The sequence below is a fragment of the Clavelina lepadiformis genome, chromosome 6 (assembly GCF_947623445.1).
Source record: "Clavelina lepadiformis chromosome 6, kaClaLepa1.1, whole genome shotgun sequence".
In the NCBI taxonomy this organism is placed as follows: domain Eukaryota; kingdom Metazoa; phylum Chordata; class Ascidiacea; order Aplousobranchia; family Clavelinidae; genus Clavelina; species Clavelina lepadiformis.
In genome coordinates, this window is record NC_135245.1 from 18126657 (window position 1) to 18153888 (window position 27232).

The 27232-nt window shown below is 37.0% G+C and overlaps 2 protein-coding genes across 3 annotated transcripts in view; one reads left to right on the forward strand and one right to left on the reverse strand.

Moving 5' to 3' along the window:
• Nucleotides 1-11793: 11793 nt before the first annotated feature.
• LOC143463258 (lactadherin-like) lies at nt 11794-16170 on the forward strand. The gene is made up of 5 exons (XM_076961696.1): nt 11794-12070; nt 12262-12309; nt 12420-12587; nt 12709-12878; nt 15683-16170. The coding sequence occupies exons 1-5, from the start codon at nt 11794-11796 to the stop codon at nt 15818-15820; spliced, it is 801 nt and encodes a 266-aa protein (XP_076817811.1). The 3' UTR covers nt 15821-16170.
• Nucleotides 16171-17929: 1759 nt separating this feature from the next.
• LOC143463248 (dnaJ homolog subfamily C member 17-like) overlaps nt 17930-27232 on the reverse strand; it is a 32296-nt gene continuing 22993 nt past the window's right edge. The window contains exons 10-11 of one of the 2 annotated variants that reach the window (XM_076961681.1): nt 18439-18579; nt 17930-18263 (exon numbers count right to left, since the gene is read on the reverse strand). In XM_076961681.1, coding sequence (XP_076817796.1) covers nt 18252-18263; nt 18439-18579 — 153 coding nt within the window. In that variant the 3' untranslated portion in view covers nt 17930-18251. Of the gene's footprint in view, nt 18316-18438; nt 18580-27232 lie in introns of both variants that reach the window. The other variant, XM_076961682.1, reaches the window with a different exon arrangement.

A 27232-nucleotide genomic window follows, 5' to 3' on the forward strand; every position in this document is an offset into this window, starting at 1 on the left:
ATACTGACGTTGGTTTAATCAATAAATAGAATATAGCAGTGAAACACACAAAATTTCCAAACTGTTTTTTTATCAAGAGGCGCGCAGAATACTCTTACTCTTATGTTGTATGTTGTGTTTTTTTACTCTCATCAGAAACAAGAAATGCACTCAGAGAAGACAGATCTTTGCCTAGGCTGCTCATTACATCCATCTCATAACAACGTCGTGTCGCTTATGCTTCCTTTTTATAAATGTCACTTTTTGAGTTTTTGAACATTTAACGTTGCTTAAGGTTTTTCCCCAACTTATTCGTAGACCAATTCGATTTTTTTCCTGCGCAATGAGTCGAAAACGGTAAAGTGCATACACCCTGTGAGGTAGTATGGGACGTGCTGCTTGCATTTTGAGTCCGCGCCGAGCGGTCATTTTTGATTAGGCGAAACAAAATTTCAGCAGCGTCGTTAATCCTACGGCATTAGCAAGCATTTTACCCGGCGTTTCAAAATTGTACACCATGAATTGCTCCAGTGATTTTTCTGTTAAAAATTTCGAGATAGACATCGTACGAAAATAAATTTTAAAGTTTAGGTAAAAGTAGAATAAACTGCAATTTAATCATTAATGAAAAGTTCTCTAAAATAAATTACCTGAATTGCCACTCGTTCATATATCACAGTTACCTTATATCCTTGCACAATGCAAGTGTCTTTTCAGTTTACGAATATACTTTCAACTACAACAGCAACCATAGGCGTCAATATAGGCGGCAAATCCAGAAATCGTGCTAGCGTTTGTCGGAGACCCTTATATACGTTCAGCTTTCAAGTTGTGTGGCTGCAATGCACTCATAAAAACGCTACATCCTGGTTTTCATTATTTTGTTTAACTATTTTATTTTTATTATTTTAGACCTTGTGTTTAATCTGCGTTATGGAAATTGGTAAATCCATCGCCTTCTTCGTTGCGCAAGGAGTGAGGCGTAAATTAAGCGGCCTTTTGCCGGGAAGAACGTCACATACGACACCATACATTCGTCCCAAGTTAAAAGATTTTCGTAAAAAGATATGGTTTTAAAATCCGGTTTTGAAATTATCACTAATAGAACTTTACAATAAATTATTTTTCTTTTAGATATTTTTACCAAGATTTGACTTTGGAAATTGCGGGGAAATTTTAAAAGACCGGCACTTTGAAAGAAAAATTGCTAATTTTGTGCCGTACTTACAAGAGTATGAATTTGATAGATGGTTAGAGAAATTTAAAAGACCGTAAACATCATACAAACACACTGGGCTAGTTAATAATGAAAATTTACGCATATAATGGAGTCACGTGTGTTGTCAAGTATGACATACCGTAAAACCTCTATTTCACCGCCATGGCGCTCTATTTTTCAACTCTTGTTTAAAAGTGGCGTTCTATTAGAGATGACGTTCAATTAGAGGTTGGCGCTCTATTTTACTGCTGCTTATTGTAACGTGATACTGCATTGTTACTACCGGTATGTTGGTTGGTATCTTTTGAATGGCTGCTTTAACTGCTAGATTGTGAAAACATAATCAATTGTATAATTATCAGTAGAGACCTGCTAATACAATTCCGCCGCTAAAAGTGGTGTTCTATTAGAGGTGGCGTTCAATTAGAGGTGGCGGTGAAATAGAGGTTTTACGGTAAATTGCTGAGGCGTAACGTAACAACGTTGGTACGTCTACAGCTTTGCCAATGACACAAGTTTATAACATCCAACTCGTTCAATGCTGTCGCTATAGGGTATTACAAAGAATGGAACATTGAAAGCGGCATAAACAACTTTCGGTTTTATTTCTGCCACTGGCCGTACTTAAAAAGCTCGCAACGATCGTCTTGTCTGACGTAACTTGGCACATGCGATGTTACGTAGTTACAGAACTCTGCTGGTCTCCGTGTTTGCACTTAACAAGAGGATGGTACCAAACAGATTAGCACCACCTGCTAATCGCAAACTGCAGTGTTTTTAGCAGTAACACGCTGCACCATGATGATACAAGTAACAAATGGTATCATTATGACATCTTATTGAGAACTCGGATTTCATGCCTTCTGTAATAAGTTACCTACTTGTAAACATTGGTTGTTTGCACTGAAAAAAGGCGCCCTAGAAGTGATGAAATAAACCGTAATTGTTATAACAGTGGCTCTTATGAAGTAATTCATGAACCATGAAACATTCATTCGGCCTTCATCAGATGAGTACCAACACGAATTCATAAGACCTATAGTTAAAAGTCGCCAATTCGGGGAATTCCCATATTTTGAAATGTAGGTTCTGACCTGGATCGTGTAAGATCCATATTTGACGTCTGTGAATCCAAATCATAAGACATTTCGTTATTGAAAGTTAATTCTTTACCAAAAGAATGGGCATTAAAAGTGGATCAAAAACGCGGCCCGACGTTTGCCTGGTTAATGTTCACTCAAGCACGAAACACGTTAAAATTGGCGCAGCAGACACCTATACGAATATGAAGGAAAAGTGACATCGTTAAACTTGTCGTAAAATGTGAAACGTGATTTACAAATTTCCGCTTCAGATACGAAAAATATAAACCTAGGAAACATAAAAACGCCACTTTGGCGCAATTTTCTGAGTAATCGATGTGTAGTGATCGAATTTGGCGCCGCGAAGTAGTTTATAAAAACAGTTGTTAATTTTTTAAATCCCATCACTGCCTGTTCGGTAAACAATAGATGGGAGACCGTGTCACGCGAGGTGCGTTTCTAATTTCTTTGTTTTAAACAACAATAGTGTTGCTTTCGTCATACAATCCTATGGTTCCAAATGCCTTACGCCTGTACGAAACTTTGGCGACGGGGATCTGTTACCTAAAAGGCCAAGTGGTTTGACAAATGTTTAAGTTTCAAAACTGTAAAGTTAACGTTAAAACCGTTAAACTGACTGTAGCTGAGTTAAAACAGTAAAGTGTTGAAAATTAGCAAATAAAATACTGTAATTACAAATTCTATCTGAGAAACCGTCCTTGCTATGCTGGCCGTTACATTACCCTCAATCTGTATTTAAGTTCAATCATCTTCTACTGGAAAACAAGCTGGGTAATGCTTCTTGCATTTTTACAATCACTGCGTTAGGTTGCTTCAAATTTTCCACTTGAAAACATTTTCAAGTTATCCGCGCTATAAATAACTAAATACGGACTCACTGGTCGTTTTGCTTTAAGATGAAAATCTTTATTTTCCGAAGCGTGACAATGATCACCTGATCCAACTCCATTGCGTAGACACGGCGTTATAAATGACAAGTCATGTGTGAAGACAGCTAATTTTTCAAGTGGAAACATAGTCCTGCCAGCAATAGGGGTCACACGTGAATAAATATTTCAATAAATTCAATAAATTACACTGAAATATAATTTTTGACTTTAATAAACTGCTTCACTGCAAACCCCTAGGACCCTAGGTGCTTTTAGTGAATTCACTCAAGCCATTTACTAAAATGCAAAACCTGTTATTACGATATGAAAAAGAAAAAGGGTTTTCCAATTTTTTTGGTTCTGTTTGGAATTTTAAAAACCGCTCTCTGGGATAAATTTTAGATTTCTCAACTTTACTGGAGTATGAGAATGTACTCAAGCCAAAAATTTTGAAATATCGGTTCCGTACAAAAATAATTTTTGAAGCTAAGCTAAAAGTAGAACAAACCGCAATCCAAACAGCGGTAACAAACTTTCAAACTAAATTACCTGCTGGCTAACTACACGCTCAAATATGATAATTAATCTACACCCTTGCTCAATACAAATGTATTTTCAGCATGCGAACCATATGAATTATAACAGCAACGCTCAACCGGAAAACAATCTTTCAAACGGTGTAAAATTTCTTGAAGAACAATAGCAAGGGTTCCATTGTTTTTGTTAGTTTTGACAACGTTATACTTCTTTCCACGGTTGTTTAATGGGCTTACTATATCTCATTAGCAAATGGGATTATCTTTTAACGTGATTTTAAGGTTTTTGGATGCTTTTACCTATAATAGGCTGTATATGGCATGTGATTCCTTGCGAAACCAAACCAAAAAGTATGGTGTACATCAATTGCATTAATGTCAAGGCTATATGCTTAATTGCGGTTTTTAGCCATTCAACCAAATGAGAAAACATGCTTAAAGACAAAGCCTTACACAAAACGTGTTGTTGCTCTTTTTCACGCCAAAGAGTTAGAGCTGGGTAACCGCTTTTGCAAAGAAAACGTCGCTTTCGCTCGCAATGAAAAAAGCGCATCGCTCGTGTTTTTCATCTTCTATAAAGAAAAGAGCTCGTTTTGTGCTCACGTCCACGATTTTTTAGTATTTTAAAAATATTTTCACTGCGGTGCATTTTGGGAATGTTATAGGAAATTTGATGGAATCCAATGTTTTGATCACACCAGGGACAAATGACTATTAACCTATTGGAGTGTTAAGAACATTCTAGAAGTGTAAACGCCGACGTTCAACAACTTACAGTAATATTGTTCATTTTCAGAGCATATATCGATCAAGTTATAAAAGTAACGGCAACGTGACAAAGTAGCGCAAATTACGACGTCATGATGAAAACTCGGCTCAAATTATGTGAGTTTCTCTACCGTCTCATCAGTCACCTGTTTCATAGGTCATTGAATTATAATTGATGAACTAATTCTACATAATCCCAATTTTTATAAGGTACCACAAACGAAAAATCAGTCCATCTAATTATTCAATTAACCATTGCCACCATTGCCACCATTGCCACCATTGCCACCATTGCCACCATTGCCACCATTGCCACCATTGCCACCATTGCCACCATTGCCACCATTGCCACCATTGCCACCATTGCCACCATTGCCACCATTGCCACCATTGCCACCATTGCCACCATTGCCACCATTGCCACCATTGCCACCATTGCCACCATTGCCACCATTGCCACCATTGCCACCATTGCCACCATTGCCACCATTGCCACCATTGCCACCATTGCCACCATTGCCACCATTGCCACCATTGCCACCATTGCCTTGATTTTAAAGCGTCAAAAAAAAAAGCATGCGACAAACGTTGTCTTACTATAAAGGTACAGCTTATAGTCACCAATGAAACCTTTTCGTGATGATACAAAGTAGGCAGGAGAAACACATGTCACAAACTAATTATGAAGTGATCAATGCTTTTGACCAGGCCCGCCTATGTTAGAACTCAATACCTAGTTCAGCTCTTGCATCAAAAATTTGTCCACTGTAAAAATCGAAGGTCCGTAATCTGGATCTATCGGAGGGAATGTAAAGGGGCGGGTCTCTTGAGGTCTTTCACTTGCAATGAAAAATCTTAATGTGAACAAGTTATGAGACACAATTATGGAAAAAAATTTGTTGTACAGTAATAGGCTGAGTCTTGAAGAGTCGATGCTGACATGATGGTAGTACAAAAGGAAAAGGAGCCGAAATAAGCTACAGACACCTTAATAGGCTATTAATATAACAACTAACTTTTCATTCACCACTCACGTCACAATTAACTTGTTCCTGAACCTGTTACATCGGCAACTGAGCTTCAAAGTTAACTGCATGAAAGCCAAAGTACGAGGCAACACAGCAGGCCAAGGCTGTGCTGTCGATCATGTCCAAATACGGGCATGGAGCGATTGAAAACCACTGCTATACTGAGATATAACCCAGCATAAGAATTCAACTAAGGGCATACAAGTCCCTTCATTTTCTGCCAGCTCGAAACGAGAACCGAAACTTTTGGTCATTTCATCCATATAAGGTATTATGGGGTAAGGTATTATGGGTTGCACATTCTTGCGCAAAAACACAGAAGAACAAAATATTGTCTTGTAATAGTCCAATTGCAATTTTAATTATTGCTGTAATCATAGATAGGATAGATAGATAGATAGATAGATAGATAGATAGATAGATAGATAGATAGATAGATAGATAGATAGATAGATAGATAGATAGATAGATAGATAGATAGATAGATAGATAGATAGATAGATAGATAGATAGATAGATAGAAAAGGAGTTTAATGCTTAATAAATCACCATTGAAAAGCTTAAAAATTATGCAAAAAGACATGATATTTAGAAATATTTGAATCTTATATACAGTATTTGGCACGTATTACAACGGTTTACGTCAACTTAAAATTACCATAAATATAAACATTCACTAAAATAAACGTTTTTCCATCTTATATTTTCGGTATAACTTGTACCTTGCAAATTGTATAATATTCTAATTAACTCTTTGAAAATGATTTCGGAATGGTAATAAACGAGCGACCATGAAACAAAGAGACAATAACAAAATTAGCAAATAAACAGTTAAAATGTGCTTCGTTGCTGACGTTTACAAAATGGAACCAAGAAAAGAATATCAACTGCACAAAGCACATTTTGGAGACATATATTCTGCACGGTATACTACTTCGCTTAAAGTTTAGTAAAAACTACAGTATAGTCGAATTTTCTGCTACAGAGTATAATATATACATATATTACGTATGTTTTAAAAATTAGGAAACAACATTTGGTTATATTTTTGAGTATTTTCCATGTGAAAGAATAACCTATGGTAATTCTTACAACTCCGTATCAATCACTCACAAAAGTGACGGATCCTCAGGAAAAGTGTGAAATGTCGGAAAATGCTTAAACGTTTTTACTAGAGAAACCTTTCACCAAGCTATGCTGTTCATGACTTATATAGCCTACATTCCAACACGTACTGTTGTTGTTTTTAAACTTTCAAACATAACAGATCACCTGACGTACAGGTAGACGCCAAGGCATTATATATTGCCATACTAAACGTAAGTCATGTGTAAAATCAAGCTCGGTTTGGAATTTAAAGAAAAACCTTGGCTGTAAATCGCAAAAAAGCAGGGCAGAATATTTGAATACATTGAACAAATTAGAAAACTGTATTTCATAACTTTGGGTATTTAAACATCGACTTCCATTTAGCATGTATATATGTGTCCTTTCCTGTTCCAATTGCTAAAGTAAAAAAGCTCTTCCAAATTTATTTAACTTTAACATGTTGAGAATTGCACGAAACCCTCGTTTTAGCAGATTGTCATTGCCTTAACTTTTAACGAACTGTAAAACTTTGCTCAAAAATAAACACAAATATTCATGCAAGAAAAAAAAGATATTTTTAAAGATAAAATTACAGACATACAATCCATCGAAACTCAACTATAGACTTATAAGTGAAAATATTCCAAACTAAAATGTCTGACTAACTGTTTTACCTTCGCACAGTTTACGTATATTACGAGAAAAGTATTCAACCAGAAAAGCCAGAATAAAACGTTAATCAGTGTCAAGCATTTCTTTTTGTTTTTTTATTAAGTATAATAGAGCGAATACATTGTAAGCGCTGGATTCAATCGATACTAGAGTCCACAGTCTTTTAAATAGAATCATTCACACATAGGTCTATGCGTCCTGTTAATAGTTAAAACAATATTTAGAAAGCAAACAAAGCAATTGTTGCTGACGCAACAGCGCATGCGAACAAGCCATGCGAGCCTAAAAATAGCCGTGTGAAATGAAAGGAGTCAGAACTTATTTTCCAGGTCGTTGAAGCATGTATTGACGTGGTTTCGTGAAACAATTGGGTATTTTGTGACGTGATGGGACTAAAGCGCCTGCCCGCTTTCGGAAACTTTCCTAATCTTTCCAATATATTAAAGCCTGATTAAATTGGCGGAAAATTATTCTGGTTTGAAAAAACGAAAAGCATAAAGTGCGTTTTAGTAAAACCAACATGCAACTAAGAAAATATATTTTAAAAGGCATATCCATAGCGACTCGCCATCTTACAATTAAACCGAAGCTCGGATCATCTCAGATCGAATTTAATTTGTATATACTTTTATTTATTAGTTTTTTTATATTGCCAGCAAGTTTCTATTTTTTCGCTGCTGGTTTGAATAAATACTTTTAACTTTGTAGCCTATTTAGTCTACCACATGATGATGTGACATAATGTGTCATATCGTCATAAAACATATCAGGTTCAGGCTCGTCGGTATTAGAACCCGAAGATAGAGCGTCATCGTTACAGTTATCTGTAATAATAAAAGTAAGTACCTTCAATGTTGTATGATTTCATTTTTTGTTGTAGTGCTGCAGAATTTAAAATAAATGAAACTTCCAAATGGAATTTTATTGCCATCTGTGTTGTAAAATTTGTTTGTCTTTTCACGTATAATGTTGAAGGTAGTATCTATGTCGAGAAAAAGTTTATAATGCGTGTTCGGCTTAAACCTAGCGTATATTGACAAGTTTAGCAAAACGTAGCCATAGATAAATGAAATTAATTTAACGTTTTCTGCAGGTTGACCTGCAATAAGTGGTTCCCGATTCATTTGTACATCCGTCATTTATTTTTGTATCAGTGCATCCTCGGTCAATCGTTACATCCCCTTGTATGCTGAGAGCTGTGTGGAAAAGTAAAAAAATTCAGATTTTCAGTTGCTGCATTAGGAATAATAACGTTAAGCCAGAAAAAATATAATTGTTATAATATAAACATTGATCCAATTAAGCGATACCTTACTGTCAACATAGCAATAATCCTCATAGCTGTAACAAGACCGCAAATATTGACTATTTATGCTTGGCCCTTTGCAGAATGCAGTACTAGAGCTTAAGGAGCTATATGTACATTCATAGCATTTTCTAGCATTTAATGGAAAAAGAAACATTTCTATTATCTTTCTTCGTTTATAATATCACATTTTAACAAAATTATTGTTGTAACTTAGACTTAGAATTATAAGTACAAAAACATATATATCAATTAATTTATTTAGGGATTGTAAATGTCAATATTCCATAGATTAAAGCCAGTTTTCGTAGGTTAATGTTTGTTATCTGTGTAAAGCCGCTAGGTTACTTTCGCGTTAAAGAAAACCCAGAAAAATTGAAGACTGTCATGTGTCAGTGAATTAATAATTATTATTGTTATTTGACTAGTGTGTTTGAAGAAGTTTTCTTATCATATTGGCTTGCACGAAGATATCACGATTGAGTTTCGAGTCTGAACCATTTGCAGTTAAAACACAGACAGAGATCAAAACAAATTTTTGATATTTTCACCACATCTCAAACACATTTCTATTTCCAGATCTTCCAGGGTAACCGAGACCGAACTAGTCACGTGACCAATCGCTTTCCAGCACCGATAGTGGCAAGATACCTTCGCTTGATTGTCCATAGCTTCCAAAGTCGTATTATACTACGCATGGAATATCTGACGTGTTAAGAAATACAGAAAATGCTGCAAGTGACAGAAAAGCAAGAACACAGTCCAAAAATGTGTAACACAATCATAGATATCTTATAAAACACGTTTTATGGTTTTAACATGTTTTATAAGATATCTATGAACACAATACACATATTCCTCTGGAAATGATGATACTTTATGATTATTTTTAGTGTTTGGAACGCCAGTCCAGTATTTCTTTTCACGTAATTCAAAGCGCCTTTGTTTGACGTTTAATGTAATGTGTGAATTACATCCAGCTATATTCAACGCATAAATCCCAAAAATTCTACAAAATTCGTATTTTTCTAGACAGATTAGTTTCAAGTGGAATATTTGTCATTCATGGAAGTTGCTTTTTGCGTTATAGACTCGGTCAGACCCAAAATAAAATGGTCAGCAGGTGGAAGCACCATATAGAGATCACTCTATTGACTGTTTGCCAAACCATTTGCTAAATGCCAGCCAAAAATTTGAGGAAGCAAACATATTAGCAATCTCACATTGCCGCGATCTTACACAGGGAGTGCGCGCCTTAAACATTAGGACTGTAGTTTTTTTCTACCTCTGTGTTTAACATGGCAGAAAATTTAATCAAAGTACTTTTTCGAGCAAATTGATATGAACGATCCAATCTATGTAACTGCTGTTGTAATCTAAAGGATTTAGGAGATAGGTGGAATCAATGGTTCTATGGTATTTGCCAAAATGACCCTGAAATTATGAAAGCTTCTGCCAATTTTAATAAGCGTTGCTAACGTTCGGTGTTTTAAAGTATTGCAAAATTAAGCACAGAAGACAAACAACCTATATAACAAAAGCCAACGGCAATCCCAATGCAAAAACTTAAACGTTGCTTAAAATTGAGCGACAATGCTAAAGCATGACCACCGGCAACCAACCAGCAAACTTTTTGACATAAATATGATGCCGACTTTTTAAAAGTAACCAGCACAGGTATCGTGCTTCTGAGAACACGCGTGAAACATCCTCAGAGACCTTATAATTGTCTGTAATTTTCGTCCTGTGGCGTTTCTCAACCGCCGTTCTAGACCCTCACAGGTTTGGCGGATTCGCTGAAAATGGGGCCGAAGGTAATGAAGGATGATTGCAAACAGTGTTTCCATTTAAATTTTATGTTCAATTATAATCAAATTATATTCTGTGAGCGCTTAGTCAACTATACCGTGCTGCTTTTGCTGGGTCATACTGCCCATTTTTACAATAATTTCGTCTTCTGAAAATGTCGGATTAACACCAATATTGTGTTGCACCGTAAAATGTAAGTACTTATGTAAATGTGATAAACAATTTTCAAACTACGCTGATATATGGTCCAAATTGATGTAGTCAACTTTCAATAAATCCAACTTTCAAATATTGATTTAGTGACGTCACAGGGTTTTCTGCTTTTAAAGCTTAAGCTGACTAAACACGGATAAGGGTTTAAAATCTGCCTTCTAACAATTACCCCGTCATGTTCAATGGAAGAAGCAGACTGTTGACTAAGTCAACAAGTTTTTCTGTTCTAGAAATCAAAACGTACAACGTTTTATGTAAGTTGTTGTATAGGGACAGATGTGCGCTGTATATTTAATATTTTCGGTACATTAGGCAGAACAAAATCAAAACATTACTCTGTATTTTTGCTGCTTACTAGCAAGAGGCTGTATTGATTTTACTCAGAATATGATTAATTAAATATGTAATAAATTATATATAAGCTTATATAATAAATAAATATATTCTATATATATTATATAATGAATTAATTATTCTGTTATAAGCCTATTAATTAGACAATAGATAAATATTAATTCTTTGTATTCTTCGTTAATCTGTGTACAAAGAAATATGACGTTTTCAAAGCAACTTTGGACTCAACGTAGGAATCTTTAATGATATTTCAATGGCTTCAGGCAAATACTAAAATCTTAACAAACTTGTTTTGATGCCAACGTGGCAGTAAATTTATTAAAGCTTTAGGCTTCCAGTTTAGTTTTATGCATAGCCGCGCCTATGTTAAGCCTGACAGCATCACTCAACCGATGCACATTTGAATATTTATTTTAAACAAAACTTGGGCCAGATTTAAAAATTATGAATATTATAGTTAAACGCATTTGAACATTGTGATAAAAAGAGAGCGTTTTTACATGAACAACAATCAATCAATCTGACCGTAGGTTTATTGTGTAAGTGTAGGCAGAGAGTTTGTCGTACTCATCTTTGTAGAAATTGAAGACTTGCTGACGGTTCAAATATTTGTGACTCAATACTTTTTAAACAAAACGAAAGCGGCTAAAACAAGGGTTAAGTTGTATATTTATCGTGAGTTTAACAAAATTGCTATTAGATCTTTCTTTTGAAAATAAAAATAAGAAAAAACAAAGAAACAAATTCAGAAAACACTACACCGAGTATATGTTTGCAAAAAGCTAGAAAGATTTATTCTTTTTTTCTTGTACAGAGTTGCTAAGACATATTACATAAATATTGTTATAATGTTCCAAGCATTTCGTTTATTTTACGTCTTGGTCGTTGCCATTGTCGTCAGAGGAGATTCAGATGAAGTTTGTCTCAAACTTCCAAACCGGGGCAGCAACGATGAAGGGCGCCATCTACCGCTAGCTCAGGGTCCCCCAGGACGACGTGGACCACAGGGTGCGCAAGGTGCCAAGGGTGATGTAGGTCTTCCCGGAGTTCGTGGTTTACCAGGGTCATGCACATGTGATCCAGATGACATTGAAGAAATGAGAACAGAGATTCGTCGTCTTGCAGGTGACATGGTTTCATTCACTATTAAAATGGAGCTTTTTGCAATGCAACGTATTTGAAGGAAAATAAAGACTATAATTCCAACGTTTTGAGCAACGTCAAGTGTCGCTTAGCTTTATAACACTTACCAGCTACAAAAAATGAATTCCTAACAACAGCTACTAACTCTGTGGATGACTAATTATATTTTCCAGATTCTGTTGCAAAGTTGAGCGCCACAAATCACCAGCACAATGACAAATGTAAAATAAGTTGTGAGATGTAGCAATTAATTTTTCATATTTTAGATGTGCAATGATACACAAAACTTGAAAAAGTCTGATGCAGTACCTTTATTCATATTTGTTCGTAGTGACTCATTGCTCAGTCGGTCTTAAAGATGGAAGAGTCAGGGATCAGGACATAACTGCATCATCGTCGTGGGCGCGAGGCCAAACTCCAAATTATGCTCGACTGGACAATCAAATGGCATCTGGCAATATTGGAGCGTGGGCTTCTGGTATCGCTGGTAGCCAAAGTGGTAAGTAATCTTTGAGCAAACCAAAACCTGACAATCAGTTTAATCACTTTTCTTTAACCAGTTTTCACATTAAAATCACTTTAAATAACATTAAATCAAAGTAAAAACTTCACACTTTCAGCAAAAGCAGGAGATTGGATTCAAGTTGACCTGAAGGTTCCTACTTTTGTAACAGCTGTTGTCACTCAAGGAAGACCTCATGACCATGAACAGTGGGTAACAAGTTACAAAATTGCTTATGGGAATTCCACTGAAACTCTGCAGATTATACAGGAAAATGGCAGTGATGTCGTAAGTAAAAATGTATTGCATCCATAGACATCGGAAGTATAAACGTTTTATAGGTAGGCTATTTGCATGTCTGCGATGGTGTGTATATTTCCGATGTCTATGATTGCATCTGTTCCATTGTTGCTGAAAGCGTCTTACATTGTTGCATCCTTCAGTGCTATTTAACAGATGACAATTCATATGAGGTTTGTTTCCTGTCTTAAAGACGATGGATTGACAATTTAAATGGCTGTAAACTAGATGCAATCGCACAAGGCAAATTCTATGAACTATACATAATCATTCATTTTCATTTCACAATCATATAAGCACGCATAAGTGCTTGTCTGTGCAACGAAAGCGTAGAAATGTTCATCACCCGAAGGGTTCAAGTTTATGACGAGACCTAGTATCACATTTTTCACTATTAAACGTACAATAGGTCTAGGCTTGGGGATGTAGCTTATAGCCTACATAGATGGCGATATGTAATTGGATCGACTTGTGGTCTAGCTGTGCTGGCTTAAGTTACGTCATCATATCTTTATGTTCGAGTATTCGTTTATTAGATAATAATAATGACGCTGGAATTTTCAACTGCGTTAACATTAAACAATTTTGCTGTCTAGTCTGATCCTGGGAAATTAAACATTATTAGTATCCTGTTCAATATAGAAAAGGAATCGAACGTACAGTATAATGCAATCGTGACGCGACACCTGATCGAAAGACACTTTATCGGACGACACTTAATCGAACGACAGTTTATCGAACGACACTTAATCGAACGACAGCTGATCGAAACGACAGTTGATCGAACGACACTTTATCGAACCGACAGTTGATCTAACGACACTTTATCGAACCGACAGCTGATCGAATCGACTGTTGCTTCTCTCGCACACAGTCATAGCAAAACGTGGCGTACAGTTGCATTGTTTGCTGTAGAAAATTGAAATTTGGTGACTTTTCATAAAAAATGTTCAGCTATCTGTCCATGTTTGTTTGATAAAGTTGGATTTTGTAATTTTTGAGATATTGTGATATTTATATAATTTTGCTCTCTCTCCGCATTGAAGCGTATTACTCATTTACGCACCAATAACTTGACTAACTATTCTCTTTCGTTCTCTTCTCGCGGTCAGCTGGTTTTCCGCACAGCGGGGGCGCGGCGTAACAAGAAGAATTTCTAGAAATGTGTCACTTTTAGAAATACCTAATTTACACTAAATTCACTTTCTTTAGTTTTACAATTGTGATGTATACAGGAAGCCAGTTGATGTTTCTACTAACCTGTAAAAATCTCATCAGTCTACGACGCATAGTTTTCTAGTAATTAACGATTGCAAATGTGTGTGCGGGGTTGGCCACACCTAGTCTTTTTAGTAAACTCGCGAGCCTGGTTAGGATAGGGTTAAAAGATCCACAATTTATCGAAACAACTGACGATATGCGCTGTTAAAAGCACGACAACTGACGAAGTGCACATTTCAATCGCATTCATTTAATTACAAGTTGTGTGCAATTGCTCGACGATAACTTTTTATGTCAATATTCGTTGAGTCATAATTTTCGACTATGCTCTTCAGCCGTTGGTTGACAGCGTCGTAGCGCTTCTTCCGAGGTGGACCATCAATTCCAGCACTCAATTGCTCAATTAACATTTCGTTGGAACCTTGTTCCCGCTTAATTTTTTTGACGAGTCTGCGAAGCGTCGGATGGGATATTGAGACACGCTTGCTGAACGCATTGTGCCATCCTTCAATATTATTATTCGTTCGTGGAAGGTCATCTTGAACCAGGTGGAAGACATTCCAACACCGGATAGGAAATAGAGGTTGACGACGATTCCTGCGACACAATCGTCCAATCCAAGTAGTTTCGAAATAGTCAATGTATTCAGACAAGTGCTGCTCATCGTTGTCACTGAACGTGGCCAGGAAGTCCTCGAACCGTTGTACAACGTCTTTAGGCGGAACGAATGCCAGTGCCTGGAAGCATTTTATGCGAAGTTCTCGGTAACGGTGTATACGAGTGGCACCGTGCGATTTTCATCGACCAGCGCGTGTAACGTGTACAGCTGGTATCCAAGTGGGGCAACATCAAATGTACCGTCACAAAACCAATTAACGCAGTTGTTCAGTATATCCAGATTCTTTTGAGACGCAAACATATAGAATTCGTTCTCATCGTCTTCCTCGACAACGAAGGCTTCTCCCCTCGGTGTCACGCGGAGTTCATCCATCAAGCCGTTTCCTTCTGGACATACGCGCTTTCGCTGTATCATCCGCTTTAATGATTTTGCTTTAGGGAGAGCACCAGCGGTATATACATCACAATTCATTAATGTACACCATTACAAAGACCGCACATCACAATGGCTTATTGTCTCAATGTTTGAGAAACACGCAAAAATCTTGCTTGAACTGTCGGTTCGATAAAGTGTCGTTCGATCAGCTGTCGGTTCGATAAAGAGTCGTTCGATAAAGTGTCTTTCGATAAAGTGTCATAGTACCTAATGCAATAGTCTCCACAACAGTTTTGGTGAATTGATATTTGTTATCTGAGTAAAGCCGCTACGTTACTTTCGCGTTAAAGAAAACCCAGAAAAATTGAAGACTGTCATGTGTCAGTGAATTAATAATTAACTTATTATAGTTATTTGACTAGTGTGTTTGAAGAAGTTTTCTTATCATATTGAATTGCACGAAGATATCACGATTGAGTTTCGAGTCTGAATTAACCATTTGCAGTTAAAACACAGACAGTGATCAAAACGAATTTTTGATATTTTCCTCACATCTCAAACACATTTCTATTTCCAGATCTTCCAAGGTAACCGAGACCGATCTAGTCACGTGACCAATCGCTTTCCAGCACCGATAGTGGCAAGATACCTTCGCTTGATTGTCCAGAGTTTCCAAAGTCATATTATACTACGCATGGAATATCTGACGTGTTAAGAAATACAGAAAAAGCTGCAAGTGACAGAAAAGGAAGAACACAGTCCAAAAATGTGTAACACCATCATAGATATCTTATAAAACACGTTTTATAGTTTATAAGATATCTATAAACACAATACACATATTCCTCTGTAAATGGTGATACTTTATGATTATTTTTAGTGTTAGATAGCCAGTCCAGTATTTCTTTTCACGTAATTCAAAGCGCCTTTGTTCAATGTTTAATGTAATGTGTAAATTACATCCAGCTATCTTCAATGCATAAATCCCAAAAATTCTACAAAATTCGTATTTTTCTTGACAGATTAGTTTCAAGTGGAATATTTGTCATTCATGGAAGTGGCTTTTTGCGTTATTGGTTATAGACTCAGATAGACCAAAAGAAAATGGTCAGCAGGTGGAAGCACCATACAGAGATCACTCTATTGATCGTTTGCCAAACCATTTGCTAAATGCCAGCCAAAAATTTGAGGAAACAAACATATTAGCAATCTCACATTGCCCAAGCATCGATGAATATAAGTCTGAAGCAGCGCGGACTTACAGAGGGAATGCGCGCTTTAAAGATCAAGACTGTAGTCTTTTTCTACCTCTGTGTTGAACATGGCAGAAAAATTAATCAAAGTACTTTTTCGAGCAAATTGATATGAACGATCCAATCTATGTAACTGCTGTTGTAATCTAATTCTAAGGGATCTAGGACAGGGGTTCTTAAACTTTTTGGCACACGCCCCCCTTGACGGTACCTAAAAATTTCGCGCCCCCCTCATTGCAAAATAAAAAAGCATTAAACAAAACAACAATTTATTTTCAATTAACTTTCATTAATGAGAAGGATGTAGTTGTTTTTGGGAAACCAAACGATTAATTCGAGGCTTTTTGGAAGATAATGCACATCTTAGGTCGGCTGCACAGTCAAGTTTGTTCCTAGGTTTTGTCTTTATATTCATGAAGATGACGCTGCAAACGACGGTTCCACGACAATTAACCGTGGGAAATTGACCGCGAACAAACTGACCGGGGACAACTGACCGGGGGACAACTGACCGTGACGTAAATTTACCTAGAACCAACTGACCTCAAATCATATAATTTGAATAAACAACAATGCTAATTTCTGTAAAAAATAAAAATAAAATGCGTAGCGGTTGATTTGTGTCGCCGGCCAATTTGTTGCCGGTCAGTTGACCACGACCAATTATCGCCGGTGAATTTGTTCACGGTCAATTGACCCAGTATTTTTATTGTTGCCAATTTGTTGCCGGTCAGTTGACCACGACCAATTATCGCCGGTGAATTTGTTCACGGTCAATTGACCCAGTATTTTTATTATGTGTGGTCGACACTGCACACAAATTTTCAATCGTTAATGACTCGAAAATTATATGTCGTAAACTGATCGGATATTTATAGCTTAGTAGCAAAAACATTTGACTTCCTGTATACATCATAATTGTAAAACTAAAGTAAATTAAGTATTTCTACAAGTGATACATTTGTAAAAGTTTTTCTTGCTACCCCGCCCCCCGTTGTGAGAAAAAACAGGTCACCGCAAAAAGAGAAGACAAGAGAACAGTTAGTCGAGCTAGGAGTGCATGATTGAGTAAACGAAAACGATACGCTTCAATGAGGAGAAACACCAAATATTATGACGTAACAATTGACGTATTTAGGAATCCAAATTTCAAAAATACGATTGCCATCGTGACACACTTTAAAATTTTAGTAAAAATAACCTATAGTGAAAGTCAAGAAAGCATGTTTAGACATAGCTCATATACACCTTGTCATCTCTCGCGCCCCCCTTACGAATGTTACACGCCCCCCAAGGGGGGCGCGCCCCCCAGTTTAAGAACCACTGATCTAGGAGATAGGTGGAATCAACGGCTCAGTTTACATTACGCGACCTGCGACGTCCACTTTAACAATAATTTACCAATTGTGTACCATATATGGACAAGAAATATCTCTCGTCAACATATCCTATATGGCCTAATAGTATTTGTCCCAGTGAGAAGATTACGCCTGGCATGATGAATGATTTGATTGAAATTCAACTATCAAAGGAACCGGTTTACAATCTAGTTTTAATAAAAGAAATTCTTACATCATCAAATATTCTTTTATTTTGTGGTACTAAAACTTTGCGCAGTTTACAAATACAATAAAACGTGCAAACGTTACGGAAGTAAAATAACCTTGCACTCTCGTTGAATAACAAAAATGCTTTGCCCTTCCCGCAAGCACAATGCAAGCATCACAACTGGAGTGATTCTGATCTCAACTGTCAAAGTACTTCAGAAGTTTCCAGAGATATTACTTCTTTTAGGAATTTCATGACGCATGAGCCGGATCCAATCTGAAGATAGTGACCTTCAAGGAAGTTATTCTGACGCTGTTGTACTCTTCAGTCTTCCCCAAAAAGCCATCAATCTTCGTTCTAATGGACATTATCAAAGTTGTCGGTAAGTAACGGTTGTACATTAAGAAACCTGTAAGTACGTCAGCCAGACTTTTAAATGGATTTCGAATAAATCCACTTCGTTTTGAGCGATTCTTTAATTTGTTGATCGATTATTTCCAAGTAAAATTTCTAAAACTTATCACGGATTTACTTCATCAGCTTTCAGTTGCTCGACAAGCATTCGCTTCCTTTCTTGCTCTCTCTTCAAACGCATCAGTACCATCGTTTCAAAATCGTCGCCGCCGCTACATGTCGTGGTGGAGTCCGGAAAAGAGCTTTTCGTGGATTCCAACTGAAACAAATTGTAACATAACTTGGTGACGTGAAATGTAATTAGACGCAATACTTAGTTCTATGAAGTTCTGATAATTTAGAGTACCGCGAAAAACATGTCTGAACCTCAAATCTACTGATAAACACATGATTTTTGGTGTAGATATGGACAAGAATGCGCAACGTCGACAAAACTCTAACTCATGTTATCCATGGAATCACGTTAATCGTTTAATACATTGAGATATTGAACCACAGAATCTAAAAACAAACGTAAAACTGTCATAATTAAAAGCTTTCACAAATGATGAAGGACAGTGAGAACAGAACTTTGTTTCAGAAACACGACTGCCAATCTGACTGCACGTTACCACGGCTGCACGTACTGCCAATTAACACATTGATATCTTGTTTCGGATTAATTATATCGATGAACTTATCGTCTAAGGATTTTCTGTCGTTTCAAAACCGTTTATTTAACTTCCGCGTCACGTTTTTCCGAAAAAAATTCAACCCAAACCGTAAATTCTATTGCCACACATGAGCCTATAACATGTACTTCTTACTGTTACAAGGTAGTTGCGGCTAAGAGGACGGCCGACATATCTGGCATCTTTATGATTTTAATCGCGAAAACATACAGATTAGTAGAGTTAAAGTACAGACCAAAACCAAAACACGAATATATGCAAATCAAGAGTGACAGGTAATAAGGTTACATTGTCTGTTGCAAAACACGTCATAAATCTGAACCAAACTGACTACACACATTTGGACGGACCGAATAAAACCTGAGTTCATCAAACGGAGCATAAAGCGTCTAAGTAAGGAGAGAACTTTTGTAATCTGCAACTTTATCGACAAGGATGTAAACATTAAACCACAGGCTTCTCCTTAGCCAGTACATGGCGGTTCTAGGGGCAAAGCTAACCTGATACAACGCCACTGTGTGGCTGTAAACCAGGGAAACAGAATCAAAACATACCGGTGTGTGGTAAACCCTCCACCCGGAGTTGAGTTTACAGCAAAAAGGTACCTTGGGGCCAGGTACGTATTGTCGCCAAAAAAATGAAATCAAGTTTGTTTGAAACCATATCTCAACCAGCGCAACGCCTTGTAATGACATCACAATGACGAAGGTGCTTTGAAGTGTAAAAATTACGAAAAACACATGAAAAGTTGGAAAAGGTTAAATTTAATAACTTGAAAACAGGTAAGAGTCAACTTACACAATACACAATACAGACGACAGTATCACAACATTGTCCTTGATTAGAAACGCGTGACCCTGTATTCAGGCAGAATTATCGGATGATAAGATTCTTTCAGGTCAAATGTTAAGTTGAATTGCGGTGACGGGATGTCTTGTGGTTGTTATACCATTAATTGAAACCTTGTATTTATTACAAATGTTGTTCTTTAACGAAACAAGTAAATAAAAAACCTGAACGGCAAACTGGGGTCAGAGCGGAGTTATAAATACCTCCACATCAAGGCTTTTTTATCCATATAAAGGCACTCCGACACTCCAGTAGCGCAACAAGGCAATCCAAACATCAGATTACCGGTTGAAATCTGAAAAGTCAACAAGCAATTGCAGCTCAACGGTGCAGAGGGTATAGAACCTCTCAAGCTGTGACCGACATTAATTTAAATAAGATCATTACTGCCCGCACACCAAACCACATGGCTGTGGAAATACCGTCAACATCCTCACGAGGTCACAGAAGTAATTTGCACAAAGGACAGCAAGTCGTAAGACTCGTTAAACCTATTTTTGACATTTAAGAAACTAAGAAAAGCATTTGGAGATGGTGAAGAGCAAGCTGTGAGTTGAAAGATTTAACTCGCTGTAGCCTCGGTTCCGCATTCTTCGGGTAGACGAAAACAACACCCTCACATACAGCAAGCCGTAAAGTTGAAAACGTGTGAGCGTTGAAAAGGAGTTTCACTGCGCAGGATTGCCTTTTAACAGTATATTACGTGCGGTGTAACTGTTTGAAGTTTACAAACGAGATGAATTGCAACTTGCAAACAATTACAAAGTTCAAACAATAACACACAACATACTCTGCAAAGAAATACAACACAAAACCTTTGCACGTAAATTCGCAATAACATTAATTAACCGTTTTCCGCGATGATAGAATAACTGCATGGAAAAAGTTACTGCATTGAATCTCATCATCTGACGAGAAGCTGATGTTTTTCTTCTCCCAGTTACAGGCAAATTGCGGAAGTAATAAACATCATTCATTTCGACCTCCCAAGCCTTTCAACTCCTATTCGACGTGATTCATAGTTTTATAACACAAGCCATTATGACGTAACACCAGAGGTATTAATAAATTTGGAAAGAAGACAGAAAGTAAGATACGGAAATAGAAAAACATCAGACTCCACTGGCTTTGCAATCCTATGCGATGAATTGTTTGGTTATCTGAATGGTTATGGGCACTTGAATACCGTGAAGTTTGCTAGCTGTCGTGCCACTAGAATCACAAATTGCATAATGTTTAATTTAACGTGTTCTAATACGTTGAAGAGGCGGCGCTGTCCACGATATGACGTCACAGTGTATTTATAACGAGGTGGTTAAGCGCAAAAGCAGTGTGCAAATGACGGCCGCAAGGTAGCGCTACAGAAGCCACAACCACAAAGAGTAAATTTTTAATTCCTTACTTCAATGTTCAAAATTAACAGCAAAACCAAAAAAAGCTTTCTCGTATGCAAAATATAAAAAAATTAAATGAACACAGATTCCTCATGTTTCTATCACACCAGCCCCAGTGAACAGTGACAGCATAAATATACCTTAACATATAATGAAAAGCATGTTCAATGTTCATTAACCAGAAAATGAACTGCAACGAAACCTCTTCACCACGTCGACCAATATCGACAGGACGAACTTCAAAATTGATGTTATAATCACATACTGTGTATGCCCATTTTTTAATTGCAGTTCAGAAAGTTTCAATTTTTGTCTATTTTCAGCAATGTCACTATATTCGGTTCGTAAAATTACGGATGTTATACGTGAGAAAATGGAAAAGCTTAAAACTATTTTAACCTACGCAGGATGTCGTCAAACACGTCGTAAATAACGTCATAAGCGTAAATATGTCGAACCGGGGATAAAATATTTCGTTATCAACACTTATTTATCACAAATCCCAGTTACTATGCCGTAACGTATGAGTCAAAAGTTAATAAAAAAAACAATTGAAATAGAATACCGAGAATACCCATGTACCGAGGTTTGTATTATCAGGGTTTTGAAGTTTAATGCGATTAATTCCGATTCTACATCGCTATCTTTGCACAAGATTGTGTTTAACGAAATTTCGACACAAAATTAACAAATCATCGATCAATTTTGCGGAAGGATTACCTATGACGTAATGCAGAAAATTCATGAATGAACGATTGTTAGACGGCGGCACGCAACAGCTAATTAAAAAATACAGAATCGAATGTTTACTGAAAATATTGAAACTATGTCAAGCAACCCCAAATATATGCAGGTGTGGGATCAGCATCGATCGATTGATGCTTGCTTAGCTTTCTGAACTTAAAGATTTGCTAAAATTGTGAGAAAAGATTTTATACAAACCATAGTACTTTCTCATTCATGATCAAAAAATTGAAGACCAAGCAAATAGTATTTTTGAAAAAGGGCTTATGAAAATTTACTAAAAAGCCTGTTTAAAAGCAAATTTCAAACCGTATGATTCGCGAACAATCCTTGTCGAATTGATATTGATCTAATAAGTAGTTCTTTGGTACGCAGTTAATAAAATCGAGCGATGACCGCTTGGCCGTGTCACTGTTGTTTCAGCTGTGGTCACTTCTGATGAAAATAAATAAACATATGGAACAGATTTTCGCTGCTTACGAGCAAAGCTTCCAACTCAATAAAAATACAAGTTAAATATTTGCAAGTTACACAAAGCCAAAGAAAGGTCAGAAATCAGAATGTTGTTGCGCGGACCATCAAAATTTGAGTGGAAGACAGCGAAAAACTTCGCAACAACTGTAAGCTGTTAGATTTAGCTTTACAGCGGCCATAAATGGAAAGTCAATCTTGTTTCAAGACGAAAACAAACGTGGTATGAGCGGCATGGTTGGTAAACCCAGGATTATTTTTCAATCTTTTTATAGCATTTGAAGTGGTTTAATAACTTTGAAATAAGAGGTTTTCCACAAACCCAAGCCAAAAACACGAAGCTATAACAGGTGATGGTGGTCTACTAATTGCTGCTATTCCTGTTTCAAAATACACGAACGTTCTCCGTAACAAGCTCTGTATCTAAGCACAACATCCAAAGCGATTGCCACTTGACCAGTTGAAATCGACAATCTGAGATGGTGATTAGAGTGACGTGATAATTGCTATTATGACGGCATAATAAGGATTACAAAGAGATAGTCGTCGTGGGATTTTTTGTGAAGGAGATCGTGAGAATAACAAAAGCCAGGTGGTATTTCAACGATATAGCTCTGTTTACCAGTAAATTCCTACAAACATGTTATCGATGTAATTGGTACAAAACCAAAATAAAAATCAGTTAACTTGAAAAAAACAACAACCAATAATTTAATAAAACAAAAACAGAAAAAACTAAAGAATTCCAAGATGGATTCTGCGATAGGTCAAAAGGGGTCAAGCAAAGGTACAAAACCAAAACTCGCAGGCACGTGATCAGTGACACGACCAAGACAACGTCATCGCAATTAATTTTAATTAAGACTGAGCTTATAAGGTAAGCATTAAATATATCAAGTCACGGGACAGAAAGTGTCTACTAAGGATCTATATGACGTCACCAATTACAAAGCACAAGGCGGATGTAAAGCGTAGAATTGTTTCAAACCGCGCACGAGAGTTAAGACACCTAATAAACCGTGCCACCATTTCCATATATGTATCGTCAAAGTAAGCAACACGCTTTCCTATTGAGACTGTTGTAATGATTTCGATCATTTGTAGTGGTCTCTGCTGTATTGCGATTACGTGGGTGGCGCTTACTAGACTCGTTTAGAAGAATGCGGATTCTTTTTCACAGCGTGTAGACTGCAGAGTCTACACTGCAGACTGTAAATATTCTGTAAATTATTCTGTAATCTTACTTATTACGTCACAATGCTTGATATTGTGGCGTAATTTAGCAGATAGCGGACAGCACATATGCAACACGTCCAACAGGGCATTCAATAAATAGAAAATAGTTAGGGGCGGAAATGCATAAGTGAGTGATTTAGAAACTTTCCAACGCACCGGAAATAGCAGCTAATGTGATGCTATGTATGACAATAATAGATTCATAGTGACGTCATAAGTGAAAAGGGTGTCAGTTGCAGAAATAGGTTGACAGGACATTCCCATTCCAGTTAACGCTTGGAATGGATCACACAAGACGTAAAAGGGTCAGAAATCAAACAATACTCATAGCGATAGAAACGGGAAACAATAAAAGTAAAAGAAGCTTACAGCGTTTATGATTTACTTTTGTTTCGGAGTCTACACCCTCGCATACTTAACGAGCTAGGCCATCGAAAAACGACAAGCGCTTGTCATTGATGTTTTGCCCTCAAGTCGCACTCTTATTATGATGTCATAAACAAAACATTGTCGTGGCATACTTGAAACGAGAAGAATTGATAGGAGAAAATGACTTTTTATTTGCGCAGCTTTATTACAAGTGTCTTCTTTTAACTACTAATATGGTCAGCTTTTTCAAATTGATTTAGGACGTGGGAAGAGCATGGAACGGTTGGAAGTGAACCAAAATGTGACAAAAGACATCAAATCACCACCATTTAGGAGGGTGCTACAACCATACAGAACACTTGGCAGAAGATTTATTGGAAGGTAGTTAGTGTGTTGTAACGTCTTTGAACGAAATGATTATTTCCGTGAAAACAGTTTATTGGTACCGTTGGCACCAGTTTGTATTCTCACAAAATTTCTATTGACATCGACAAGGGAAGCCTAGTCTTACTACAGAACGCAACGCGTGTGCAAAATACTATTAATCAAAGGCTATTATGCTAGCAACAGGAGTTATCCCCTGGGAACGGTACTTTGGGAGTAACCAGCTGTTGCACAACACTGAACGCTTTTCTCTCTTGAATTTACAACTGCACTGAAAAGAATCGCGTTTATTATCGAAAACAGCAGCAATGACGGGTAGTCGGTGGTTTATTGGCCTTTGTTATGCCCAAAACAATTTTTACTGTGACTGTTTTCGAACTGACTCAGAAGAGATTGTGTAAGATTGTTAACGCTGTTACGTTTCAGCTTTTTTATCACAAGATGGTTAATCGCTGTCATAGTTAGTTAGAAACCATAGGATATGATTAGGAAGTCTTGTGTATTGATAGATATTACCACGCACAGAGCGCGAGCCAGGTGAAATATGGAAAATATAGACATGCAGACTCAAATGAACATACGCAGGTACAGCAAAGCAAAGGCCAATCCCATTAATCATTTCTATTGCAAAGTTTCAGCATTTTGCTCGAGTCAATGCAGTTGCTGAACGAAAAGCTTAGAGCAGCATTGTAAAAATTACAACTAGCCTTTTACTGTGAATGCTTTCATACTTGCAGGTGTAGTGTAACTGGAAGTTTTGCCAAGGTCAAAATATTTTGATACGCGCTAAGATAATTGAGTTATGCGAAAACTACGTGAATAAATTTACAGTGTGGCTGCTTTGCTGTTTGGACAATACGTTTTCGTATACAAGCTTCGACTTGACGAACTGCCATCTTGTTGGCGTTTTTCTATATCTTTATTTCGAAACTATCCTGTCTTGTGGGGCGATTTCTTGTACAGTTTGTTGTGGCCAAATCTGCCAGATGATAACAATTCAGTCGATTCTGGCGATCAATTTGAAAATGACCTATGCTCCCTGCCTAAATAATAGAGCGCAATTTTTGATGACCCACAGTAAACCAGCCGTCACAAGAGCAATTGTGACGTATATAAGGGCACTTGATTTTAGACCTGTTAGATTGGATTTTAGTGGACTATGTCTTTCGGTAAGAACGTGAAAGCCAAACAAAGGAATTGAAAGAAATTCTAGCGACACTAAGTAATACGATGCCAAAGCGGTCAATAATTCACCAAAGCGCTAGGTGTAGTTATCCCCAACTGACCCCTATAGAACGCTAATTAAAGCTTGCGGAAGAGGAAAATACTCGTAAGGTGGTCAACAGCTTTGTCAGAGAAATATAGCTGCAGCATTTACCACAAAACAAAGTGATTAATCTGCTGGCAAGGATTAGCGCGTAAATAAGGTTCGTGATTTATAGCAAACGCAACAGCGTAGTTTTAAATATAGTGCGATATAAGTCCAAGCAATTGGACTGATATAATTGTACAGTACTGTACCAGATTCATTAAGCAGTCGGGGATCATGCAGTGATTTTATCATAAAGCAGCGTTATGACTTAACACTGAATCATAAACGTCACAAGCTGTCATTTTAAGTGTTAGCAATCGTATGCAAAAAAAGAAGACACGTAAGCCGTTGTTAAAGATAGGCGGTTAGGTTTGGAGAATGAGTATGCAAAAGTTCTATTTAGCTATTTAAGGTTTTATTGGTGGAAATTAGATTTAGGTTAGGTTCAAGCTATTGCTGTGTTATAACATTTTAGTTAGGTTAACAAAAAACCGTGAAAAATAGCTTCGAACGCACCATTTTTTCCGGTGAAATAGTGGCAGCCTAAAAATAGAAATGTGACGAAAAAGAAACGTACCTAAATATTCCAAACAGGAAGAAAACAGGAAATTTACGATTTCAAAATATCCAAAACACGTACTGAATAATAGGAAAGTTATAAGTAGGTATTTAACGCACGAAAACAACGAAGCTTTGAGTTGGTTAGTTGGATTACTATTTCGGTTTTTGGTTGATTACGAGTCGGCCATTTCTATTATGGTACATCCTATTTTGGTTGATTTTTTTAGGTATTTGCTGTGTAGAAAATTTCAATACTGCAATAGAGTTCTTTTGAAAAAAAATGTCAAAATTCAAAGGAAGTGCATAGTTCAACGTAGTAGCTGTATGCGCGAATTTGCTTTAGCTCGATGTAGTGTTTACTATGGGTGTTCTATGGACCATTTGCCCGCGTGAGTGTAATAAAATCTTGATAGGCTTTGTATTCGCGGAGTTAAAATTTAACTTAAAATAAATTTACTAACGTTGTTTTGATCGTTTCACATCAATCCTTCCACAAAGCAATGAAGGTTCCTCAAGTTTTGTGTCGTGAATTTTGCTCGCTGTGGTTTTGACATTGCAATGATGTGACACGATTCTTTTATTTCGTAACTATCGACACTTGTATGCGTTGGCGGAATGCAAGAAATTTTGCTGCGCTAGCTCGCGTGAAACTTTGCAGCAAAAATCAATCGCTCCTAAGCATATAAGGACAGACCAAAAAGTCGGCTTTCGTGCGAAGGATGCACGACCAAGATTTCTGACAATTTCGGCTATTTTTGCGATTGGGGACAAACGAAATGAAAAAACGTTTTGAGTTGCTCGTTGGTATCTTCTGCTTTTAGCGCAAGACCCTCGACCGCAAAACCTTCATTGAAAATTAGAGGTTACTATTAGCTGGGCAGCCCAAGCAAGTCAGCACTACACAGTTTACGTTTAAAAAGC

Bases quoted from the DNA above. Each gene is read 5' to 3' on its own strand.
- LOC143463258 (XM_076961696.1), top strand. From the start codon at position 11,794: ATGTTCCAAGCATTTCGTTTATTTTACGTCTTGGTCGTTGCCATTGTC. The intron at 12,071-12,261 runs GTGACATGGTTT...TATATTTTCCAG, and splicing joins AGAGATTCGTCGTCTTGCAG to ATTCTGTTGCAAAGTTGAGC. The intron at 12,879-15,682 runs GTAAGTAAAAAT...TTCTATTTCCAG, and splicing joins AGGAAAATGGCAGTGATGTC to ATCTTCCAAGGTAACCGAGA.